Source organism: Desmodus rotundus, chromosome 6 (genome assembly GCF_022682495.2).
Source record: "Desmodus rotundus isolate HL8 chromosome 6, HLdesRot8A.1, whole genome shotgun sequence".
Taxonomy (NCBI): Eukaryota; Metazoa; Chordata; class Mammalia; order Chiroptera; family Phyllostomidae; genus Desmodus; species Desmodus rotundus.
The window spans coordinates 76,207,020-76,229,602 of record NC_071392.1 but is presented as its reverse complement, the minus strand read 5'-3'; the positions used below and the strand labels follow the sequence as shown (position 1 = coordinate 76,229,602).

At 46.5% G+C, this 22,583-nt stretch overlaps 1 protein-coding gene across 1 annotated transcript; it reads right to left on the bottom strand.

Moving 5' to 3' along the window:
• Window positions 1–30: 30 nt before the first annotated feature.
• On the bottom strand, window positions 31–22,297 carry CPA2 (carboxypeptidase A2). The gene is made up of 11 exons (XM_024555113.3): window positions 22,140–22,297; window positions 20,119–20,200; window positions 19,348–19,482; window positions 17,825–17,920; window positions 16,083–16,184; window positions 14,122–14,220; window positions 12,686–12,796; window positions 11,472–11,562; window positions 9,774–9,973; window positions 7,791–7,875; window positions 31–266 (listed from the first exon to the last, which is right to left on the bottom strand). Exons 1-11 carry the CDS (start codon window positions 22,202–22,204, stop codon window positions 79–81), a joined length of 1,254 nt encoding a protein of 417 aa, XP_024410881.1. The 5' UTR covers window positions 22,205–22,297; the 3' UTR covers window positions 31–78.
• Window positions 22,298–22,583: the final 286 nt, after the last annotated feature.

The window sequence follows — 22,583 nt, the reverse complement described above, 5'->3', positions numbered from 1 at the left end:
GATTGGAAAAAGGAATCACCACTCCACCACTTTGCTTCAAACCAGAGAACTTTTAATGGTGTTTATTCCCCCACAACCCTAATAGGGGTGGTCTCGCACATGCTCCATGATGGTCTTCAGGCCGAGCCAGGTCTCTTCGGCCGTGGGTAAGATCTGCTCGGCGGGCAGGAGGAAGCCGTGTTGACCCTCGTCTCTCAGCTCAAAGGCAAACGAGTATTTGATGCCAGAGTCATAGGTCCAGTCAATGCTTCCTCCACTGGCTTGGTCTGAAGGGCACATGAGAATGAAGTCTGGTTATGCCATTCCCACTGGCCTCTCACAGCTACACAACCTCTATATTAAGTTCAACCACTACTACAAAGGTAAGTTAGGCCCCCGTTTGCATGGTCCTTGAGAGCAGGGGTAGCTTGGTAGGGGATCATGCTCATGAAAAAACACAGGATTCACCCGAAAAGCAAGAGGTGCTATGTAAAGGGGCACTACACGCAGCCTCCCCCTGGTGTTCTCAGGAGCCTCTGGCTCCACCCACCCATTTGGAATCCTGCAGGCTCTCCTAACTGGCATCGTCTGGAACTTTGGAGGCCACCCCATTTCCTTCTTGAGAAGAGTGCTAGGTGTAGACACTGTTTTCTCTAGAGGGAGAGGAGGGACTACAAATAGAAGAAAAATATTGGTCCCTGACCTCAGGGAACTCTCAGCGGAAGAGCTGAACACGCTTTGTTCTACATAAAACAACAAGCCCAGTACTTACGGGTGATGGGCTCACTCGAGAGAGTAACGTGCACCTGTGTAATGTGGGGCTGCTGACAAGACACATGATGAAGGAAGGTGGCATCAGCCTACAAAGACTTGGGGTGATTATGACTCAGAAGAGCTGAGTGACGGACGTGCTCTGAGGCCCCGCCCAGAGAGGGCAGGTAGAGGTCAACTGAAGGAGGTGGCTGGGGCAGAGATGGAGGAAGTCCCCTCGTCCCTAAGAACGGGCCGGGCAAAGGGAAGACCGGGGAGGCTGTACCAGGGAGGGGCAGGACTCGTGGCTAATACTGTGACTGAACACAACTCCTGTGACTCGTGTCAGTCTTCACTCACAGCAGCTACGGGAGCACCTGGCAAACGGCAAATACTGAAAGGTTTCCGACTTGACCTGAGCCTTCCTGGGTGCCAAAAGTGCTAACTTATGCCTTTGGTGTGGCTACAGGACACAGCCAATCCCACAAAAAGTCCATAGTGGGTCCTGGCCAGGTTGCTCAGTTGGCTGGAGCATTATCCTGTTCACCAAAATGTTGCGGGTTTGATTCCCAGTCAGGGCACAGGCCTAGGCTGCGGGTTCAGCCTCCAGGCAGGGAGCGTACAGGACGCAACCAATCGATGTTTCGCTCTCACATTGATGTCTGTCGATCTGTCTCTCCCTCTCTCCCCTCCTTCTCTCCCTTCCTCTCTCTAAAATCAATAAACATATCCTTGGGTAAGGATTTTAAAAAAGAGAGGAAAGAAAGAAAAGAAGTCCACAGTGGACAGAACACTAGCTTCACACTGAGTCCTGATTCTGCCAAACATTAGCTGGTGACCTAAGGCACCCCACATCTCACTGAGTCCCAAATGCCCCATCCGTCGAATAGGGATACTACTACTATTTATTTCACAGAGCAATGAGAATTAAATGAAATAATATAATGTTTATGATTCTAACACTTATTGAGAACTTAACTAAATGCGTTAGGCACTATGCTAAATTGGTTCCTGTAATCACCACTGAGTCACGAAGTAGATATTAGTATTATTTCCATTTTACAGATAAAAAAACTGAGGTTCGGAGAGATTAAATGAAGGAGCTGGAGTAATTTATGTAGAGTAGGTATCCAATAAATGTCATTTGTGATTATAAGTGTGATTAGGATCCTATCAAAAAAGCTGGGCCACATTAAGGACAAGAGGTACCTGGAGAAGAGTAGCTCAGCAAAAAACTAACGAAGAACATTTACACAGTGCCTTAGGGCTGGGGAACACTTTAAACCTACATTCTATCTTTTGAGATTCTCAACAACCCATTTCACAGATGAAGAAAGCAAGGAAGGATGAGTGACCTGCCCAAAGTTACTTGGTTCCAAAGTGGCGGAGCTATAACGCAAACCCAGGCCCCTGTCCCCAAGGTCTATGTTTTTGTCCCCTACACCTCTCTGAGGAAGAACTCACATCACAACTCCTACTGGACAAACACCTATGGTAGCAGAGCTCCTCGCGGCCCTTTCCAGAGGAGAAACTGCCCAGGAAATGTCTCACCTACCACAAAAGTTCAGCCACCTCTGGGCGGAGTGGAGCAGGTGCTCAGCTCAGAGCTGCATACCAGTCTGGGGCAGGAGGCCCAAAGCGTTTAATTGGGACTAGTTCCCAGAGGCAGTGCTTGCCTAAGCTGGAACGAGACCAGAATCAAAGATAACAGAGTCGACTCTGGGCAGAGATGTAGCCAGAACTTGCTTGACCACTAATGGTCAGGTTCCAAAAAAATCAGACAGCAAACCCTATATTCCTCTGATATTTGCTTATTGAAAATGTCTTCAGTATCTGTGACCTTACCAAGAAAAACATACTAAACCTCAGCCTTCCAACGTCTACCTTACTTATAAATACCTCAGCTAAGGAGGGAAAAAACTAGGTTCCCAGTTACAAAATGGCTGAGGCCATTCTGCTGACATTCCGAACTCCAGCCTCCACTCACAGGCTACCACGCGGAAAAAGCATGCATCCACCTGCCCTGCGGCCTTCACGCAGGAGGCCCTCCTCTACTGAGGTGCCTCTGCCAAAGGAACGGACCAACCCACGTGGAAAGTGGTTTCAAAGGTCTGGGCAACTGTAGGCAGCTGAGTCTTCCCAGAGAACAGCAAGAGCTCCAAAGCTGTTCCTTTTGACTTGGAATTCTTGCCTTGGGAAGCTGTACCAAAGAGATCTAAAAGAAAGAGGAGCTTGTACCGACACGTTCATAGTAGCACTGTTTAACAAGAAGTTAAAACAATCTGAAGGCCCAATAACTGGGATATAGCACTAAAATGGGAAAACAAATACCTAGAGTGGAAAAACATAAAATTATACAGGAAATTATGTTAACTGAAAAAGAGCTGGATGCAAACTGGAACACTGGCTGACAGCTGGTGGACGAAAAAGAGGTTCTACAGAAAGTAATCTCAGCGTGATCACAGAGTGATCTGACCATAAATTCCTAATGGGGCAGGTCACGGGGGGGAGTCACGTCCCAGGCCTGTAAAAGGCTTCTCTTTGCCTTAAGCAAGCTGTGTCCACTATGTCTGTGCATCTAGGTTAACACACCTTTCAAACCCCTCCTTCTGAAGCATGACCACCCTCGAGGGCCCACATAATCAATCTTAACTATCGCGTCATCCCATCCCACCCGGCCTCCTCTCACCTCTATGTAACCTTCCTCACTTCACTCCTTAGTCTCAAACGCATTAAAGAAACTGCAAACTATTATCATCTGAAGCATTTTTCTCAGTCTGTTGAGATTTTGCTTCCAGGTGCATCCTCTGCTTGGTTCAAATAAATTACTGTAAAAATTCTCTATTGGTTTGAATGTTCATATATGGACATGCTAGATTAATATATTTGTGTTCATCGACAAAACCATTAATGAAATTGAAACTGAAAATTAAAATGTTGGTTATTGGATTCTGTTTCTCTATGAAGTTTTTAAATGCATCATAGTAGAAAAAAGAAAAGAAAAATCATGATCTGGAAAAAAAGAACTATCACCATCTGCAATATGACCAGATCGGTAGTTTCTGGATTTTCATTAAGTGTTCCAGATAGGGTGCGTAAACTATCACTTCTCCGCTCTCCAAGACCCCGTTAAAGATAAGAGCAGAGGCCCAAAATGGCATCACTTGTGCTAAAAGCCCATGACACCAAACCTAGATTTAACACCTGATCTAATTGCAGTTTAAGCCTCTCCCAGGAGTGGCATTTTAAACAAATCAGCTTGGAATTTCCTGACCTACACCAGTGAGGTGACCTGCCTGGTGAGACCCCCTGCCTTCCGCCAAGAAAAGGTGTCCTTGCCTGAAATAATCCGCTCTTCACTTCTTCGTCCCACCCTCTTTCTGCCTATAAAAACCATCCATCTTGTACAACCCCCAGAGTGCCCTTCGAGGGGTGCTGCCCAATTCATGAATTGCCAGTAATGCCAATCAGATCTTCAAAGTTACTGGGTTGAATTTTATTTTTGAATGACTCCCATTAAGAAAACCATGCCTCAGCCCTGGCTGGTGTGGCTCAGTGGATTGAGCGCCAGCCTGCGAATCAAAGGGTCACTGGTTCAATTCCCAAGCAGGGCTCATGCCTGGGTTGCAAGCCAGGTCCCCAGTAGGGGGTGCATGAGAGGCAACCACACTTGATGTTTCTCTCCCTCTCTTTCTCCCTCCCCTCCCTTCTGCCTAAAAATACATAGACAGAAAGAAAACGATGCCTCACAAGTGTGTGTACCCTCAGATTTCTGCCACCACCACCCTCGTACAGACAGCTGACTTTGCCCCCAGTATGCCTACAGACTCCCCTCTGGTTCAAGCCTGATTTGCCCACCTCTGCTTGTCCCTGTCTTGCCCCTCTTCTCCCCCGCTCTGCAAACGTATTACATTGGTCATTTCTCCTTTCTTTCTCCTGACTCTTTCATAGTTCCCTCTCTTAATCCTTCCCCAGTCAGTAAAGTAAGTCTCTTATCTAAAAAATAACAATAGTAATAATGGGTATAGCAGAGAAAAATGGCAATGGAAAAAATGCAATAAAAAATGTAAAACTTATAATTAAAAAAAATTTTTTTTTTTAAAAAAAGGAATCCTTGATTCCTCTCTCTCCTTCCCTTCACACCCAGGTTCCTCCAAAGAGTTGTCTGCTCGAGAGCGTTGCCTCTCCCCCATCCCGGGGCTCCTTCAGCTCCCCTTACCACTCTCCCGAAACTTCTCTCTTATGGTCACCAATAAGCTAGTGTAGGGGTTCCAAACAAGTTACCCCAAGATGTGCCTGTCAGACTGTGCTGAGCTAAAAGCAACCAGGACCCTGCGGGAGCAAGAGAAACTTCTGCCCTCTCCCGCTTAACTCCCTAGAAGAATATGAATTAGGGGCCTCACCCATGATTAAAGATTATCGGAGATAACCTTTTTCCCTTTTCTGACCTATCTATAGGGCAGGGCACGCCTTAGTTTACCGACCATCTGCTCCAACGTCCTGCAATAGCCTTCTGCACGCATCTATTTCAACTTTCCTTTCTGCCATTGAACCTCTCATGGATGTGGGGTCTCTGACTCTCTCATGGATGTGAGAGTTCCCATACATAGGTATGTAATTAAATTCGGTCATTTTCTCGTGTTAATCTGCCTCATGTCTATTTATTAAACCAGCTGAAAGAACCTTGAGGATAAGGAAAATTTCTTCCTCCCCCACACGAGTGTTAAAAAAGAGAAAACCACGGGCCCAAAATGGCATCGCTTGTGCTAAAAAAGCCCATGACACCAAACCTAGATTTAATACCTAACCTAATTGCAGTGTAAGCCTCTCCCAGGAGTGGCATTTTAAACAAAATCAGCTTGGAATTTCCTGACCCACACTAGTGAATTAATCTGCCTGGTGAGACCCCCTGCCTTCCCCCAAGAAAAGGTGTCCTTGCCTGAAATAATCCACTCTTAACTTCTTGGTCCACCCTCTTTCTGCCTATAAAACCTTCCATTCTGTACAACCCCCAGAGTGCCCTTTTGGTTGCTACATGGGATGCTGCCCAACTCATGAATTGCTTTAAAAAGCCCATTAGATCTTCAAATTTACTCAGTTGTATTTTGTTTTTTAACACTAGCGGTGAAAATCCAATGGTAAATATTCTGCCCTTGTAACAGTTAGCCTTTCTGTGCCCTTTGTCATTATACGCTGCCTCCTGCCCAACAATTGCTGAAACACAGAGATCTGTCTCCTCTCTGCCCAGCCCTGCTGCGTCTCCCTCCCAGGCTACTAACCTGGTCTCGGGCCTAACGTCTTGCTCCCCTCCTCCACCCAGGGCTCCTCCTACTCCCGCTCTCCTGTGCCAACCATCCCCTCCCTGTCAACTATCCCCAATCTCTCTCTCTGCAGGATCTCAGGGCCGTGTAGCCCAAAGCCTGCAGGGCATCCCTGCTTGAAAACAACCTCAAGACCTGGCTGGTGCGGCTCAGTGGATTGAGTGCCAGTCTGTGAACCAAAGGGTCTCCCGTTCAATTCCCAGTCAGGGCACATGCCTGGGTTGCAGGCCAGGTCCCCACTAGGGGGTGAGTGAGAGGCAACCACACATTGATGTTTCTCTCCCTCTCTTTCTCCCTCCCTTCCCTTCTTTCTAAAAATAAGTAAATAAAATATATATATATTTTTTAAACCCTCAATATTTCCAGAGCTGAACTCATTATCTTTCCAACCCCCTACTCGTTTCACCTTCCTGGATGTCTCCCTCAGTTAATGGCACCACGCAATGTCCTTCGGTGAGAAACTCTCCACATCCAATTAATGGCAAAAACCTCTGGTTTTACCTCCTAAATGTCCCCCTTCCATCCTCACTGTTCTAGTTGGGCAGCATCTCTCTCCAGAGGTCTTCTACTCTTCCAATGGGATGCTCCTACATCCAGTCCATTATTTCTTCATTCTCCACACTGAAGCTAACATGTTTTGTCTAAATTAAAACACAACGCCTCAACATGCTCCATGCCCTGCTGAAAACTCTCCAGAGGCTTCCAGAATCCTTTAGGTTAAAAACCTAAACTTCTTAATGTGGTACATACATGCAACCCTGAACTCCCCCACTCCCCTTCTTACTACTTTCATTCCAGCAGCCCCAAGCCTCCGTGTAGTTCACGGAGGGCCCATCATCAAGTTTCATCCTTTGGCGCCTTTGCATGGGCTGTGAAGGAGCCAGAGTGCCCCATCTCTCTTCCCCTTCTCTAGCTATCTGGTGATCAGTCTTCCAAACTCTGCCCTCTCCCTACATGAAACTTTTCCTGACTCTGCCACTGTCAAATCCCCCCAACTTTCTAATGCTTTTGTAGCATTTATAGCCTTCTATTGCACATATCACACTGAAGTTCATTGACTTCCTCTTCATGGCCCACATTAAAGTGAGGACTCTGTGGTTCACTATGTGTCCAGTACTTGGCATAGTGATTAGTGCTTAGAAGATGCTTTATAAAAGTGTGTTGAACAGAGTGGGTGACTGTAAGAAGCATTTGTTTCTGAAGGGTCACGGCCACGGGAACACTAGGGAACTCCTGGCATTCACTTGCAGGGCCCCGAGTTTCTGGCTGTGTCCATAGGAACTGGAGGGATGCCTTTGGGGGACTCAGAATCTGCATGAGGGTGCGTTGGGCTTTCCCATAGCACTGCCGACATTTCTTATTTTTATCCCAGACCACTGGGGGAGAGGGGGCTTTCAGGAAGTCTGGCCAAGAAAAGTGTAATTGATAAAAGTGATGACTTAGGACCAGGTCTTGACAAAGGCCTGTTTTCGGGCACAGATTCCACATGCTAAGAGCAGGCTGTAAGGACCAGGACGGGCAGAGGAGAGAGCACACAACTGCCATATTTTGAATGTTCCTTGTTCTCAATATCACATAGTAGATATGTCGGGGAGGAGACCTAGCCTCGCAGAGGGGACTGGATAAGGCTGGGTTTCATGCATGGAGGGGTATCCATTTTACACCAGAGCATTTAAACCCCAAATCACACGGTGCCTGCTACCTTAGCGGATCATTTGTAGAAACACATTAGCTACTTACAGATGACTGAGCAGATAGGCCCCACTTTGTACTTGGTGCCGTGCAGGCTTGTCAGAGATCGGGCAGCCTTGCGGGCCACTTCATCCTAGAGTGAGAGAAGCAAGGGAAGGTGAAAGGGTAACGCTCAGCTCTTGGAAGAACAGACGCCAACTAGCAGAATGCAGAATGGGACACTCTGACTGACTGACTCTCTGATTACTTGAGGAATAAGCACAACGCCCTTTGCGTTTCAACCATCTTCCCTGAGAAGTAAGCACAGCTCACTTTTGTTGGCGTTTAAAATACAACATGAAGACCCTCACTGTTTATTTGGTCATCCGCACATTTGCACTAATAATGACCAGGGCCATTATTCATCCCTATGACTGTCTCTCTTTCCAAGAAGTACCGCTCAGCAGCATATTTTCCATTATCTGAGGGTTCCAATTTTGACTGATTGAGGCTTTACTATCCTTGCTAGGGATAAATGTCAGGTCTTAAACTTGGGTCCAGGAAAACAACTGTACGATTACCAGATGGGGGAAACCTGGCTCGGCAGAATCCTCAGAGAGCCTGGGGGTTTCGGTTGTCAATAAGCCCAACATGAGTCAACGGGCCGGTGCTACTGCCAATAAACTGACCCTCAGCTGCATAAGCAGAAGTAGTCGGTCCGGCTGAGGGCGGTTATGGTCACGCTCTGCTGTGCTAGTTAACCCTCAACGCAAGCTTTACATTCACTTCTGGGAGCTACTCTGGAAGTACACAGACAAACCAAAGCATGTTTGGAAAATAGCAACCCGAATGTTATGGAAACTTGGGACCCTATTATGAGGGCCTGAAAGAACTGGCGGTATTTACAATAATAGAGATAAGAAAAACCGGGGAGAAGCAGGTTATTAGTGGACTCGCCTCTCAAAGAGAAATAAACTTGCTCCATGGAGCCAGACGATAAATCAGGCCTGACAGGTGAAAACCATAAGGAGTTGGTTTGGCTCTCTATAAGGAAGAACGCAAACAATCAAATATGTCCCAAGGTGGAATAGGCTCCTTAAGGCCAGGAAACCATCCAATCACAGGATGAATAACTATCTGGCAGGGATTCCAGCACCAGGTGTGGATAATTTAAGGTGATCTAGCTCTCCTAAAAGTACCTTTTAGGCCCTTTTCATCCTTGACGTTCTTTTCCCCCTGATTTGACCTTGACTCATACTACATGCCATCCAAACCCTGAAAACTGCCCTACAGTGCTGACACCCAACTGATGGGATGAAAGATACACCTGAATTAGAGTAATCTAATCCATTTCTGCCAGGAGCTGTTGACAACAATCCATTTGAAAGTAAATTAACCAAAAGGTCGCATCTCAGGGCTTATCTCTAGCATACAGGTTTCAAAAATTAAGCCTAAAAGCCAAACTGGAAATATTTGCACATGCTCTTCAGCTGGGGATAGTTCTTGGTCATTTGTAAGCAGCCACCTGAGACGTCACCGTCTAACTTAAGGCTGCCACCACTTCACTTATCCCTCACACAGGAAAGACAAGGGAGGATATCGAAGTTAGGGAAGTGAGTGTTTTACGCCCAACATCAAACACCAGGGCACCACGAAGGCGGGTCATAGAGCTGAGGGCAGCAGGAAGGTACTAGGCAAGGAGCTGGAAGTCAGCTAGAGCATCTGACACTAGATCCAAGAGCCTCAGGTCCAAATCCAAGTGGTTATTTCCTAAGCAACAGAAAGCACATCCTGGGAACTTATGTTCAAATCAGGGTCTTGCTTATCTAGATGAAGGCAATAATAATTTCATGAATTCTATTTCTTAAGGAAACTTAATTTAGGGAAGGCCATATCACAGTCTTCTCGGCGGTTGGGCATATCACGCCTCATTCATCTTTATAACCTATCCCTAATGCACTCCCATCTCAGTTCCTAACTTTAGGACTGAAACTTACTCATCCACACAATGGATATTGGCAGATGAGCTGAAATGAAGTTTCAGAAACTCACCAGCTCATCAAAGTCATTTAACTTGGAGCATTTATACCCATAGGGGAACATCAGCAGCTGGGAATAGCTGTGGAGGGTAATGAAGGCCTTGACTTTTCCGTGACTCTTGATGAAGTCCACTACGGATTTCACTTCAACTTCGGAGTTGGCACTGGGTCCATGATATGAATCAGAGCAAGGATTGTTGCTCGCTCCAGGTCCTGATGGCGTGCAGAAGCAGCCCAAAGAGAACAGTGAGATTTAGGAAGACACTGTATGAAGGCAGTTACCACACATCACCAAGCTCCTCCTCTGGAAATCAGAGCAAGAATGCCAGAGTCAGGAAGCCGAACTGAAATGCTTCTGGACATCCTTTAAAATATGGCTCTTCTATATGGCAGAAAGAGCTATCAAATTAGATCATCTCCTCTCTGTGGGAGTTATTGGAAGAAAAACTAGGTTTAATATTATAGATGAAATTCCTGCATTGGGTGGGAGTTAAGCAAGTTCATTTTCTGGGATCTCTTCCAATTCTTCGAGTCCAAGAGTAGAAGATTTTATGCATCTGTACTTCTAAGTCACAAAACCACAAATGCAGGGAACCTCTGACACCCCTTCTACAGCGGGGAAATCACAAGTACTTTAGACCACAAGGCCACCTTTGGCCTTGATTTTCTCAGCAACTCGAGTTACCCATAACCACTGAAGCTGGCTCACTGAGGCCTGGCCAGAGCTGCAGAGGCTAGAGGAACTCTGTGGGCATGGGTAGGGCCCGGGACTTCCGAAGGTCTCTAAGTGATATGGACAAAGGATAAATACAGCCTATCAGCCTTATTTTAGTATTATTTTATAAGGGCAATATTATTTTGGATCTGATGCTTTGATTTTTTTTTCCCTACACTAAAAAAAAAAAAAAAAAACTATTGTAAAATCGATGAATGAAGAAGTTGCCACTCATGCGTATCCCGTCATAAGTCCCTAGTGTGTTCTTTCCGGATTCGGTGAGTCTCATTAATTTATTTGTCTTACAAATATTTAGTGATTGCCTTCTATATTCCAGACACTGTGCTAGGTGTTAAGAAAACTGCAGTGGAAGAGATAAAGTTTCTCACCTCACTGTTAACGTACCTTCTGAGGAAAAACCAAACAAATTTCAATTCTATGATTAGAAAGAGAGAAATAGTTCTAGCTGATGCCTGAATGCATAGAGGCGCGCCCCGACCAGGCCACTGAACTCTGAAAAATTACAGCTGCGAGTCAACAGAGCCAGACCAGCAAGCTAGTATTTTCTCTTTTGAATCTATTTTGAAAATCAGGTTCTTAATCCTACTTGTACTTTAGTTTTCTTTCTGGAAGCATCCATAGATGATGTAATGCTTCCCTTCCGAATAGAGGCTAACCCCCTCTAGTGGTTGGTTCGGGACTTCCGGCGGCCTCCCTCCATTGCGCAATGTCTTGCTGTGAGAGCTCAGAAGCCGAGCCGGCTACAGCTTGTGGGAAAACCGAGATGTGAGACAAAATATATTAAATGCTGCTCAGAGCTCTGTGACAGCACTGCGTGCCTGTGAAGGGAATTCAGTTAAGTGTTTTTCAAATAGGTTTTTAAATGGCTTGAATCCTGAATGGGCTTAGCAGGCTGGCAGCCCTGCAGAGCCATGCAAAACACCTAGCTGGGCAGACCACGTCTGACCATCCCTGGAGGCAAGTCCCGGCGCTCACCTCCAAAACCTGCGTCCCAGTTCCGGTTAGGATCCACACCGACACAGCCGCTTCCAGAGACTTTGGACCGGGTCTTTCGCCACATACGATTCTTTAAAATCCAAACAAAAGAGAATACGGGGTGGGGGGGGGGGGGGCGGTCACTCAGCCTGATGATGAAGTTTTCTTTAGAATTGTGTTAATTTCCCTCCATCCCTCCCGGAAGGCCCTTTGGAACTGCACGAACTTCCCTGCCAGAGGTGTGGCACAGCCCTCACACAGAGTTCTGCTTGGAGCTCCTAAGCTGTCTCTCACACAGAGAGGTAGACATTCTCCCATCTCCTCAAATGAATACCTGCCAAACCCTGTTCCGGAAAACACCAGTTCTATTCAACGGCAACAACAAGAACTCAAAAAGTGGGGAGGGAGCAAGGGTTGTGTGATAGAATATTTTGGGAATATAGAGAGCCCAGTTGGCTGATTTACTTTAGAACTTCTAAGGGTTTTTTTCATGCTCTGATTTTTTTTTTAATGAAAATCCAAGAGAGAAAGATACAGTGGATGATATTTCCCAAACTTGAACGTGGAACCTTTATTCACAGGGCATCTCATAAGATGAGTACTAGTATTTGTACGAGTTCCTTTGAAACACATTGAAAAACGCTATTGTAGTCAGATCTCTCCAAAAATAAACTTGAAGCTCTCACTCATTTTGAACATACTTGGGGTCACGGTTGCCACAAAGGTGTTTTGTAATGAGATTTTAAATGGAAAAAAAAAAAAACCCACATAACTCCTTTTTAGTAATACTCCAGAGGATTTCTTCTACAAATTTTAAGCAAAATGTTAGATGTATTGTACTGCCTACCTAAATCCCACTGCAAATCTAATTGTCAGCAGGTAACATCCGCCTCCTCTCTTCTATCAATCCTACCACAAAAACACAGAGATAATTGGAACAAATCTCCTAGGTGACTCATGGTGAACACTGAACTCTAATAGCCCAGCCTAACAGCTGAAATAAGGCTCTGACGGAGGCAATATGTAAAGACATCGTGTGCTGGAATAAGTGATTATAAATTCCACTGCACGCCTCCGTTTGGGGCCGCTACGGAGAGATTAAGAGTTCTGTTTAGGGTAAATCAAGGACAGAAAGATTACTTTTATCTTGTTTTCGAAGTTCCTACACAGCTCCTTTAATTCTTGTTCTAAGAAGAGAAGAAGTCCAGGCTTACTTTGGTTTGAGAGAACACATATCCATCAGGGTTTGTGACAGGCAGCAGGAAGATATCCATTGTGTCCAAAATGGAAGTGATGGATGGATCGTTTCCATAATCAGAGGCAATCTGCGCAGAGACAACAACACAGACGCCAAGCTCATACTTCCCTTTCACCGGGGCTTACACGATGGAATATCACGGCAAGGTGTTTTTTCCAAACGTGAACAAGATATCGCTGCTAGTCAGTGAAAGTCTTCCCGGACTTCCTATAATCCCCTGCAGTGTTAATGTGCTTCACATGCCAATGCCTATACTTTTATTTCTGGTCAGAATAATATATTAACTAAAAATCAGATATTACTTATCCATTTTCTCTCAAAAGCAGGAGAATTCTACTAATTCCAGGGAGGCACTTTGCAATGGTACGCAATGGTGTATGCGGCTTACAGGGATCTACGAAGCAAAGAAATGTTTACATTTTTTCTTAATCACCACACAGGGTAGCTTCCCAAAAGAACTCATGACCAACATCAGATAACTTAAGTATGCGGAGACTTTCCTCCAGATACAGAGAAACAGTTAAATTCCATTTGGGGAATTAAATTTCTACTTGCAATCAATTGCAGTAGAGTTGAAGTTTCTGCTGGATTAAAATTTACTCATTTCCTGTGCTCAGTCATCCTAAAGCATTATTATTCAACTGTTAAATATCCATTTCATAATACCCTAAAGGTAACCGCATTTTAATTGAAGGGAAAAATGTATCAGTCAGTGTGCACGTGGTTGCACATGCTTGAATGATCTGATGTGGATTGATTTCCTTTGCTCATGAATTAACATTCTGATTTATAGCGTGTCATTTTTGAATTACTTAAGAAATACCAGACGAGGTCATACCCAGCCTGGTGTCCTGACTCCAATTCCAATGAACATGTGGAAGAGAGGTACTGCTACACCCTGACTTCAAAATCAGATTTGGAAAATGCTCGGAACCACCAGGAAACCTTACTCATTCCACTTTGGATCTGTAGGTCAAAGTAAACGCTTCCAGCACTTGTTCATATTTTCCATCTTGAGCCCCTTCCGTGATTTCATAGATTTCTAGCACATTGTGCCTCAGCCCTGGGAATTCAAGGCAGCAAAGCAATTTTTCTCTTGTCTGTTCTCATGCTGAAGTCTGACTCCCGGGGGTCTTTCTTTGCTACCCTTTCAATCTCTTCCAGCTCGCTGTGTCTTTTCACAGGTACACGGTGGCCTGCCTCAGGGACAGTGCCAGGGCACTCGCCTGGGGCAGTACCAAAAAAGCAGCAGCGGGTCTGTTCCTGCCTGTGAGGCGAGAGAAGCTACTGGGCTGAGAGCGTGAGCCCTTAGGGCCACGGGGACTGTCGCGTGCTTAGGTAGGATCTGATCCCAGAAAGACAAAATAATCAAGGAATTTTAGGCGAAATGACCTTATTTGCTGTCCACAATGCAGTAGCTTGTGTAACCCACTCTCGAGCATGGATCCCGGCGTCTAGCCAGATGGCCGGCTTGTCTCCTCCGGTACTGAACTGCAAAAGAAGCGTGGAAATGTGGACGCTCAGCCGCTGCGGACCCCCAGTCCCTTCTCTTTCACCCAGGGCCCAGTCTGTCCGTCTTGCTGCACTTGATGTGATTGAGTGAGGAGGGGGAGGTGTAGACAGTGAAGCACCTATTAACTCTTCTCACTTCACGTGATTATGTCGGGCCCCTTCCTTTAATGACAGCTTAACTACAGGATAATGAGAGCATAGACTTTTTCTTTTCTCATGTCTGTAAAAAAATCATTGCAGATAATGTGTAATGCCAGGGAAATATGTCCATTGTATGCTGTAAATTTTTAAAAGCAGGCTAATAGTATGATGCCATTTTTATTTTTTTTAAATGCTGGTTCGTGTGTACGTATGTAGATGTCCACACACAACGAGTAAAAGAAAGAGGGAGAGGAAAAAGAGAAAGAAATGGAAGGCTACACAGCAACATGTTAATAGCTGCCACTCCGTAATTGTGGAATTAGGAATATGGGGATGTTTTTCTTTTCTTTGTCTTTTTTTTTTTTTTCGGTCTGTTTCTCTATTCTCCAATTTTATACAGTGATTGTGCCATTTTTGTAATAAAAATGCTTGTGATAACCTGTGGAATCCTTCATAAAAACAGAATGGTAGGCTCTGAATGTGCTTTCCAGAGCTGAAATTCAATGATCCAAGTGACTTAGTTTTCTTTGGAGCAGAGGCTTTGCCAACTGGATCAGTAAATGGGGAAGAAAAGATTATTTTTGCACCGTCAACTAGCTCTGTGCAGCACTGTAAACATAGGAGATAAGGTAAATGAGAAATGAAAATCCTTGCTAAAGATTTCATTTCATGAGTTTTGAGAGTTTTTGTTCAAAATGTTCTGTGCCTTTTCCTCCGAAGAGTTCAAATGCAAAAAGCAGGGAACTTCCAAAAACACATAACATTCTCAACCACAAACCACCCTGGAGAAGGGAAGGCCAGGAAAATCCAAAGGGGGGAGTGCGGGGGGAGCTGCGGTTTCCTGACCCAGCTGCAGCAGAAACAGGCAGGAGGAAATTTTTAAAAAGAAGGTAGTGAATGTTAGCAAATGTGGCCCAGTGTCAATAAGTTGGCAAACCACTGCTCTCAGGCCTGCTTGGAGAAAAACATTCTGGAGAAATCCATCTGTCCTGAGTCCCTTGGTTCTCAGCCATAACGTTTCCAAATTTAGCAGAGTTGTGACATTCCTTTTCTTTCTTTCTTTCTTTCTTTTTTTTTTTCCTTAACAAACTCTTTCTAGGAAACCTTTCACTCTTTTTCAGGGCAAGGTGAAAAAACTTGAAATTTCTGTTAGAGGTTACAGGTTGCAATACCCCAAAAATGCCCTGTTTCGGGGCATTTCCGTATGCGATTCGGTGGCCTGTCACCCCTTCGCACACTGCGGGAACGCCTTCTTTTAAATGCGGGAACCCTTTTTCTAAATGCGGCTCTCTGGCTTCGGCGCTTAAAAACAAAAAATCTCTCGGGGTCTTTTTTAAGAGGAAAGAAAATGGGGCGCAGAACTACCAGCCTGATCTACTGCCCAACAGCTCACCTGCCCCCCGCCAGCCCACCGGGCCCGCACCGCCTCCCCGCCCCCTCCCCTGTTCCTGTTAGCGCCTCGCTCCCCGGGGGGCCTGCGAGCGAATCCACCGAGAGGGGAGCTTTAATTCACTCCCGCAGACCCGCGTCGGTCGGCACAGGGAAAACAGGGAAAAACAGGGGGCCGGGAGGTGGATACTCCAAACCGGCGAGGACCGGTTGCAGCCGCGGGGCGGGAGGCCGGGGGACGCTCTGCGGGCGGGCCGAGACCGGGGTCCCGCCTGGGAGCCGCGAGGCGCTGGGAGCGTGCGCCTGTGTACCTTGAGCACGTTCATGGGCCGTTTTTCGAAAGAGTAGCCAATAGTCACTTTGCTCAGTAGACCCGGGTACTCAGCCACGAGGTCATCCATCTTTTGAGAAATCTGCAATGTTTAAGATGAATAAATAAGACATTTGCAAATGAATAACCCGATGCACCCATTCGCGAGGTTTCTCTCCCTCCTTTTCCATTCCGTCGGGAAAAAGTGGAGAGAGCAGCGCGACGGATGCTGCCGGATTGGGGACGTCTGCAGCAGAGCTGCCAGGCGAGTCCCCGGGCCTCTGCCGGGCCCGGAGCCCGGGAAGCCATTTTGCGGCTGCGGAGCCGGCTCTTTCCAGTTCTGTGCTGGAAACAAAATGGCACTTTCCTGGCTCGCCTGGAGCTTTGCCCGCCCAGCCCCGGCGCGCCACTGGCCCGGGTCGGAAAGCTGCTCGCGCTCACGAGCAGAGGAACGCAAATGGTGGCAGCGCGCGCACACACACACACAAAAGTGGATTTAGAGGCGAGACGGGCATTACAAAAAGGCAGCAGGGCTGGTTCGGGCCGGGGCGACCGGGTGCCCGCCTCGGAGGCACTTGTCACCGGCGACATCGCCGCGTGGTCGCGAAGTATATTGAAACGCTGCGCCGCCGGGGCCCCGCGGCTGCGCCCGAGGCGGGGATGGGGCGGGCCGCGCTCCCTCCTCTCCGTCGCGGCGTCGGCCCGCAGGCCCGCATCTGAAACCCGCAGAGGCCGTACACAGCTCTCAAACTAAAGGGGTTATTTTTCTGGGCGGGGGGGCTTTTAGGAAGGTGGAGAGCCTGCACTGGGTCCTGCACCGGTGGCGCTGCTCCCCATTCACATGCATGGGATTTCTGGCAGCGACAGGAAGGAGTAGCAAGTCAGTTCAGATCCGATTTTGTCGCCCCTCCCATAGGAGTTTAGGGCAGGTTGTGCCACCAAATAAATGGGGGGGGGGGGCTTTGTTTTCAGAGTTTTTTGCATTTTATAATTCCTGCTCTGGGGAATCGGCACCTACCAGAAACCTCCTCCTGTCTGGATCTTCCTTGCTCCCCACCTGTCCCCTGGGGCCCCCAACCTCCATCTGCTCATGCCCCTCCCCTGCACCCCTCACCCCCAAGCCAGTCAGTGCGGAGAGACCCCTGTGGGCCCCAGAAAAGTTCCGTGCGGACTCGTCCGGGTGCCCGGGCGTCAGCGTGTGACTCGGACGGAGGAAGGGGTGTTATCTATCACTGCGGCGAAACTCGGGAAAGACGTGAGAGGCCTGGAAGCTTCGGGCGGGTGGGACACCAGGCCCTTGGCTGGAAGTCAGAGGTGTCAAGGTGTCCCCTGATTCTATCATCAGTGACAGCATGAAGCACAGCTCTCAGATGGCTTTGTGGGCAGCACCCCTGCCGGAAGTCAGCAGGGGGGCCGTGAGCAGAGAGCACGCTCCACCTCGGGAGGCTGTTTGTGCGCCCGCTTAGGACGCTTCTGGCTGCTTCGAAAACCGTGGGATGGCCGCTGGGACGGGCAGGTGGGCTTTAGGTCCGGCCGTAAGGCCGTGACACTTCATACTGGCTGTGAAATCCCAGGGAACTTGGAGATATCAAACTGGTAACAGTATCAATTATAAGTTTCCTAACTTTGGAGAAGTTAGGGAATAAGAGAATCATTTCCATTACATCATCAAGGGGAAGTATGGGTCTTGTCTTCCGAGGGGAGAAGGGCCCATTTCTCAGGCGTTCCTTTGGAAACACTTACCTCTTCCAGGGTGTGATAAGCCCCAAAGTTGAAGTTACCATTCCGTTCTCTTCTCTGATTAAGTAACATTTCCTCATTCTCTCTGTCCAACAGAACCTAAGGCAAACCAGTCATACCTGTGATTAGCTTATTGAACAGGTGCGTTTGCATCTGTTCGATGCAGTTGTGAAGGAAACCGTGACACTCAGGCCCCCGTCCCAAGCATCCCTTTTCCTGTCCCAGAGGCTTCGGGGCCATGCCTTTGCCTTATTCTGGCAGCACCCTGAAAGACGTGGGGCATTAATGGGGCTTCTGGCCAGCCGGATGCTGCCAATACAGGATGACATCAGTCCCCTGGTTGGCGCATGGCTCCTCCTCCCTCGGTGGGAACCCCGGGCTGTATATATGGAGATGTGAGCAACACCAGCTCCATCTCTGTGTCCCAGATTTCACTTCGTTTCTTAAGTTCCATGCGGTGACCTTTGACCACCTTCACAGTCCTTAACACGCATATCAGAGCTTTCCGGTTGATGCCTGTCTGTGTTCCTTAAAGTGGAGCTGTGAATGCTTTTGTTAGCAATACCCGGCGTGCCGTGACAACCAGGATCAATATCAAACTGGTAATAGTATCAATTATAAGCAATTATCTATCGCAGCGATTTTCAACCTTTTTCATCTCGTGGCACACATGAACTAATTACTGAGATTCTGCAGCACTTCAAAAATGTTTCTGCCAATGTGACAAAGCAAAATAGGTATAATTTTGATTCATCCACACCGGACGGCTATTGTCGTGTTGGCTGTTGTCACTTTTTTATTTGACGGGCTAAGAGAAAAGAGATCCGTGCCCCTGGACATGGTCGAGTGTCCCATGTTTTAAAAATTGTTGTGGCACACTGGTTGAAAATCACTGATCACAAACCACCAGGAGGTGTGGCCCCTGGAGCTACAGCATTCTTTGTCCTGTCAATCATTAGTACACCACACACACACACACACACACACAGTACTGCGACAGGGGTCTGGTAGCGGGGAGTGATTTTCGTAAAACTGCTAGAACGTCTTTCTGTCTGCTCTGGCCCAATCCTCCTGGAAATAAACTACCCTATAATAAATTCCGTTATAGTCTGTAGAGTTGACTGCTTCACCTTTTGTTCAGAGAGTGCCTTCTCCTACGGTGGCCAATACATTTATGCCCCATGGTCAGACACAGGGCCCAAGGTAACCTCCAATTAAAAGCTAGATGAATAAAATCTTACCTACTTTAACTAATACCCATCAGTTTGCCTCTTATATTTCATGCTGGAGACTCTCTTCTCCTTGCCCTTAAACTCTTTATTACCATAACCCACTGGTGCCAAATGCAAAAGAGAGAGGGACCGTGCCTCCCTGCCCACTCTGCAGGGATGGTGCAGACTGCAGGGCGGCCCTAGTGGCACCCACAGGTCTGTTCCCTGGCGGAGGGGCCCCAGGGATTAAAGAGGACGGTCCTCTGTTCAAATGGACCAGCAAGCCTCTGGAAGGGTGTTCTATGGGGTCATTACCTGAACATCTTCAATCATGATGGAGTAAGCAATGTCCTGGGACTCCAAGGAAACCTTCACTGCCTGGACACTGACAAAGGGAACTCGGATGTGGACTGTCTCCCCTGGTGTGGTGGGTGATTTCCAGAAATCAAGCTGAAAGGGATGAAAGGCCAAGGCAAGGAGTGGGTCATGTCAGAGAAATGGACAGCTCAGCACTGATAGATTTCAAGAAGTCAATTCCCGTCTATTTTATCTCACGCCCACAAGACTGGAATCATTGTGGAATTGCTGTGATTTTGCAAGAAGGGTTTTTAAATAGCCAAGCATTGGCATATGCTTTATAACCGCCCCCCGTAGTTAGCTATTAAAATGGGCAGAAGGAACAGAGTATTTAAAACTGTGGCAGTTTTTTTTTTTTTTTAACAGTTGACATTCAAGTGATCTAATTCATTGTATAACAATATTATACTATAAATTATTTTAGGAAGGAAATCATACATTAAAAGTGTTCAGAATTTTTTCAAAGTAACTTCAATCTCTCTTTTCATTCTTAACAATCAAACTATGAGATAGAAGAATGGTTTATTTATTCTCCTTAGACTCAATGGGAAAATGAGACACAGGAAACGTGGGGAACTTGCCCCATGTCACCGCGCTGGGACAAGAGCCCAGGTTTTCTGCATCCCGGCTTCATGAGCTGGCATCCCACACACAGTCAGAGGAGAGGAGTAGATCCAAAGTGAGGAGCATCGGCATCTAACTGTGGAGTCGTCACTCCGGGACAGATACCTGAAGGTCCTCTTCAGCCTCCAGTTCTGCCAGATTTTTTATTTGTTCTTCATTCCTTGGTATGATCTCAAGAACTTGATCTCTAAAGAATATTAACCACAGGCATGACCTTAGAAAGCAAAACCTGGACACTGGTTCCTGTTGCTTTCCGTCCCGGTTAGTCTCCACGTGCCCAGAGGTTAACGCAGCAGTCAATAACCTCTCTGAGAATCGAGAAGCTAATAAATAGTATACTGACCCACATCCGCAGAATGAGCAGTTGATAGCATGGCTTCACTTCCCCCAAGGGTATGTTATCTAAATAATAATTAAGAGGTATACCTGCTCCTAGCAGGAAGCTTGACATTAAAGTTACCTTTCCTTTAGCTAATGATTATTCTCAAATAACACCTGCTGCTCATTAAAGAACTGGCTTTTAAAACTCGTCTGTTCCTGTTTTTCAGAAATAAGTTGTTTTTTTCTTAAGTAGAATAATTAGTTTGGTGCTTGGAAGAGGAATCGAATTCACATCTGGAGAGACTAGAATGGTGTGTGGGGGCATGGGGGGTGTTTTTGTTTGTTTGTTTTGCTGCTGTTATCTCAAATGTATCAGAGTTCCATCTCCGAATGAGATGTATGTAGCCAAAGCTGGAGTGTAGCTAGGCACAATTGGGACCCAGAAAAATCACGGTTTGCCTCTCTCCTCCCCCCCACACAAACACATGGTGGGGAATGAAGGATATCAAGGACAACTTGGCAGGAAAAAGAAGCTGCAAAAACGAGCAAACACACATCTTTAGTAAAAAGTTGGGTAGTAGAGCGGGATTCTCACAAGTCTTCCTGGGAGACAGATGTGTCTCCTCTATGCATTTCTCCGAGCAGGCTGACTGCCTTGTTCGTTTGTACGGTGGGGACGGACAGGTACAGAGAGCCATACGGCGGTGTACAGGGATAAGAATTCGGGTCTTCTGAAACCAAGTGCCATGCAATTTCCAATGAACTCGAGTGGAGTACACGCGATAGGATGAGCTATTCAAAGCCTTCAAGCACCCCCCTGCCACAGATGGTCTGCAAATTCTTCCATTTGAGTCTCGTTCTTTTTGACTAACGTCTTTACTCCCAGGAGTCCTCCTTTAAAATGGAGAGGCGCTGGGAAACGTTAATCCATTAGGCTAATATTTCCTGGTGTGTGTGTGCTAAGGAATAGTAGCTGTTTAAATGCTGACTTGCTCAGCATTTTAAAAAAGTGAGGAAGAGTTTTATGATCAAAAATATTGGGTAGATGCAGCAACCTAGAACTCCTCTCATAGATTTAAAGCACATGCTAATTTAGTTAAAGAAAAAAACAAATCTGGAAATCCTATAGTTTATTTAACCATAAGATTCCCAAGTTTATTTGACCATCCACTTTAAGGGGCCAGATTTATTTGACCACTTGTTATTCCCTAAAACACTCTTCAAGAAATGCTACCTAACGCCCTTTAGAGATTCTTGGAACAAAGTACTTTGGAGCAAAGATGAATCTTGCAAAGCCGTGAGAGTTGGCGTTGGACTGAAACCTGCCGCCCTGGTCTTGCCACTTCATGAGCTTCCACTACTCGGGCACTGGGTTGGAAGATGGGGCGGACAAGGGCTAACATGGCCAGGAAGGTAGGGAGGAAGGGGCGGGAGTATAATCCGTTCACTTACTGAGATAAATGGCCAAACAGCTTTATTTTCACTCATATCTTTCATCCTTAAATCCTGATCATCCGAGGAGAAAATGAGGAAGGACAGAGAGAAATAGGGTATATGTGTTCAGTTTTCATTTTTGTTATTTTTCTTTAAATCTCATTCATCTCTCTCTCTCTCTCCCCTCTCTCTCGTCTCTCTTCTCTCTCTCTCTGGTCACTCATTTCTATTAATCCCACTAGCTCCTCTCCAAATCTAAGGGAACTCTCTGAAAATGCTGAACACTCCCACCCTTGATTCTGCCACAATCCAGTGAGCGACCCTGAATCAAGTAAGCAAAATCCAAACAGGCATCAGAAAGCGTAACTTACCCTACAAATGTTTCTCGACAGTAGATGTGCCCCCAAAGGGCACCAAGAAACAGGATCCACCTCATGGCCAAGGGTCTTCCTAGAACTCAGTGTCCCTCCTGAAGTTATTTATAGGGACCATGGCTGAGGCTCATCTGTCAGCAGTCTAAGAACTCGAGTGAATTCCCACATGGTAAAATTCCCACCTGCAGGTCAGATTCTCAAGGTTTAGACACCCACCTGTGTACATTTTCCAGTCTTACAATGAGATAACGAACTTAATGGAAAGAGCACACGAAGGGCAAATCACGTATTTATGATTTAGAACATAAAGTGCCACCAGCTCTACCAAGGGATAGGAGCCAGATTAATAGACCTTGAGGTTAAAGTCCTTTCTAGGTCTCTGACCAAAAAAAAAAAAAAAAAAAGGACGCAACATTTATAGCAATTACTTGGGCATCCTGT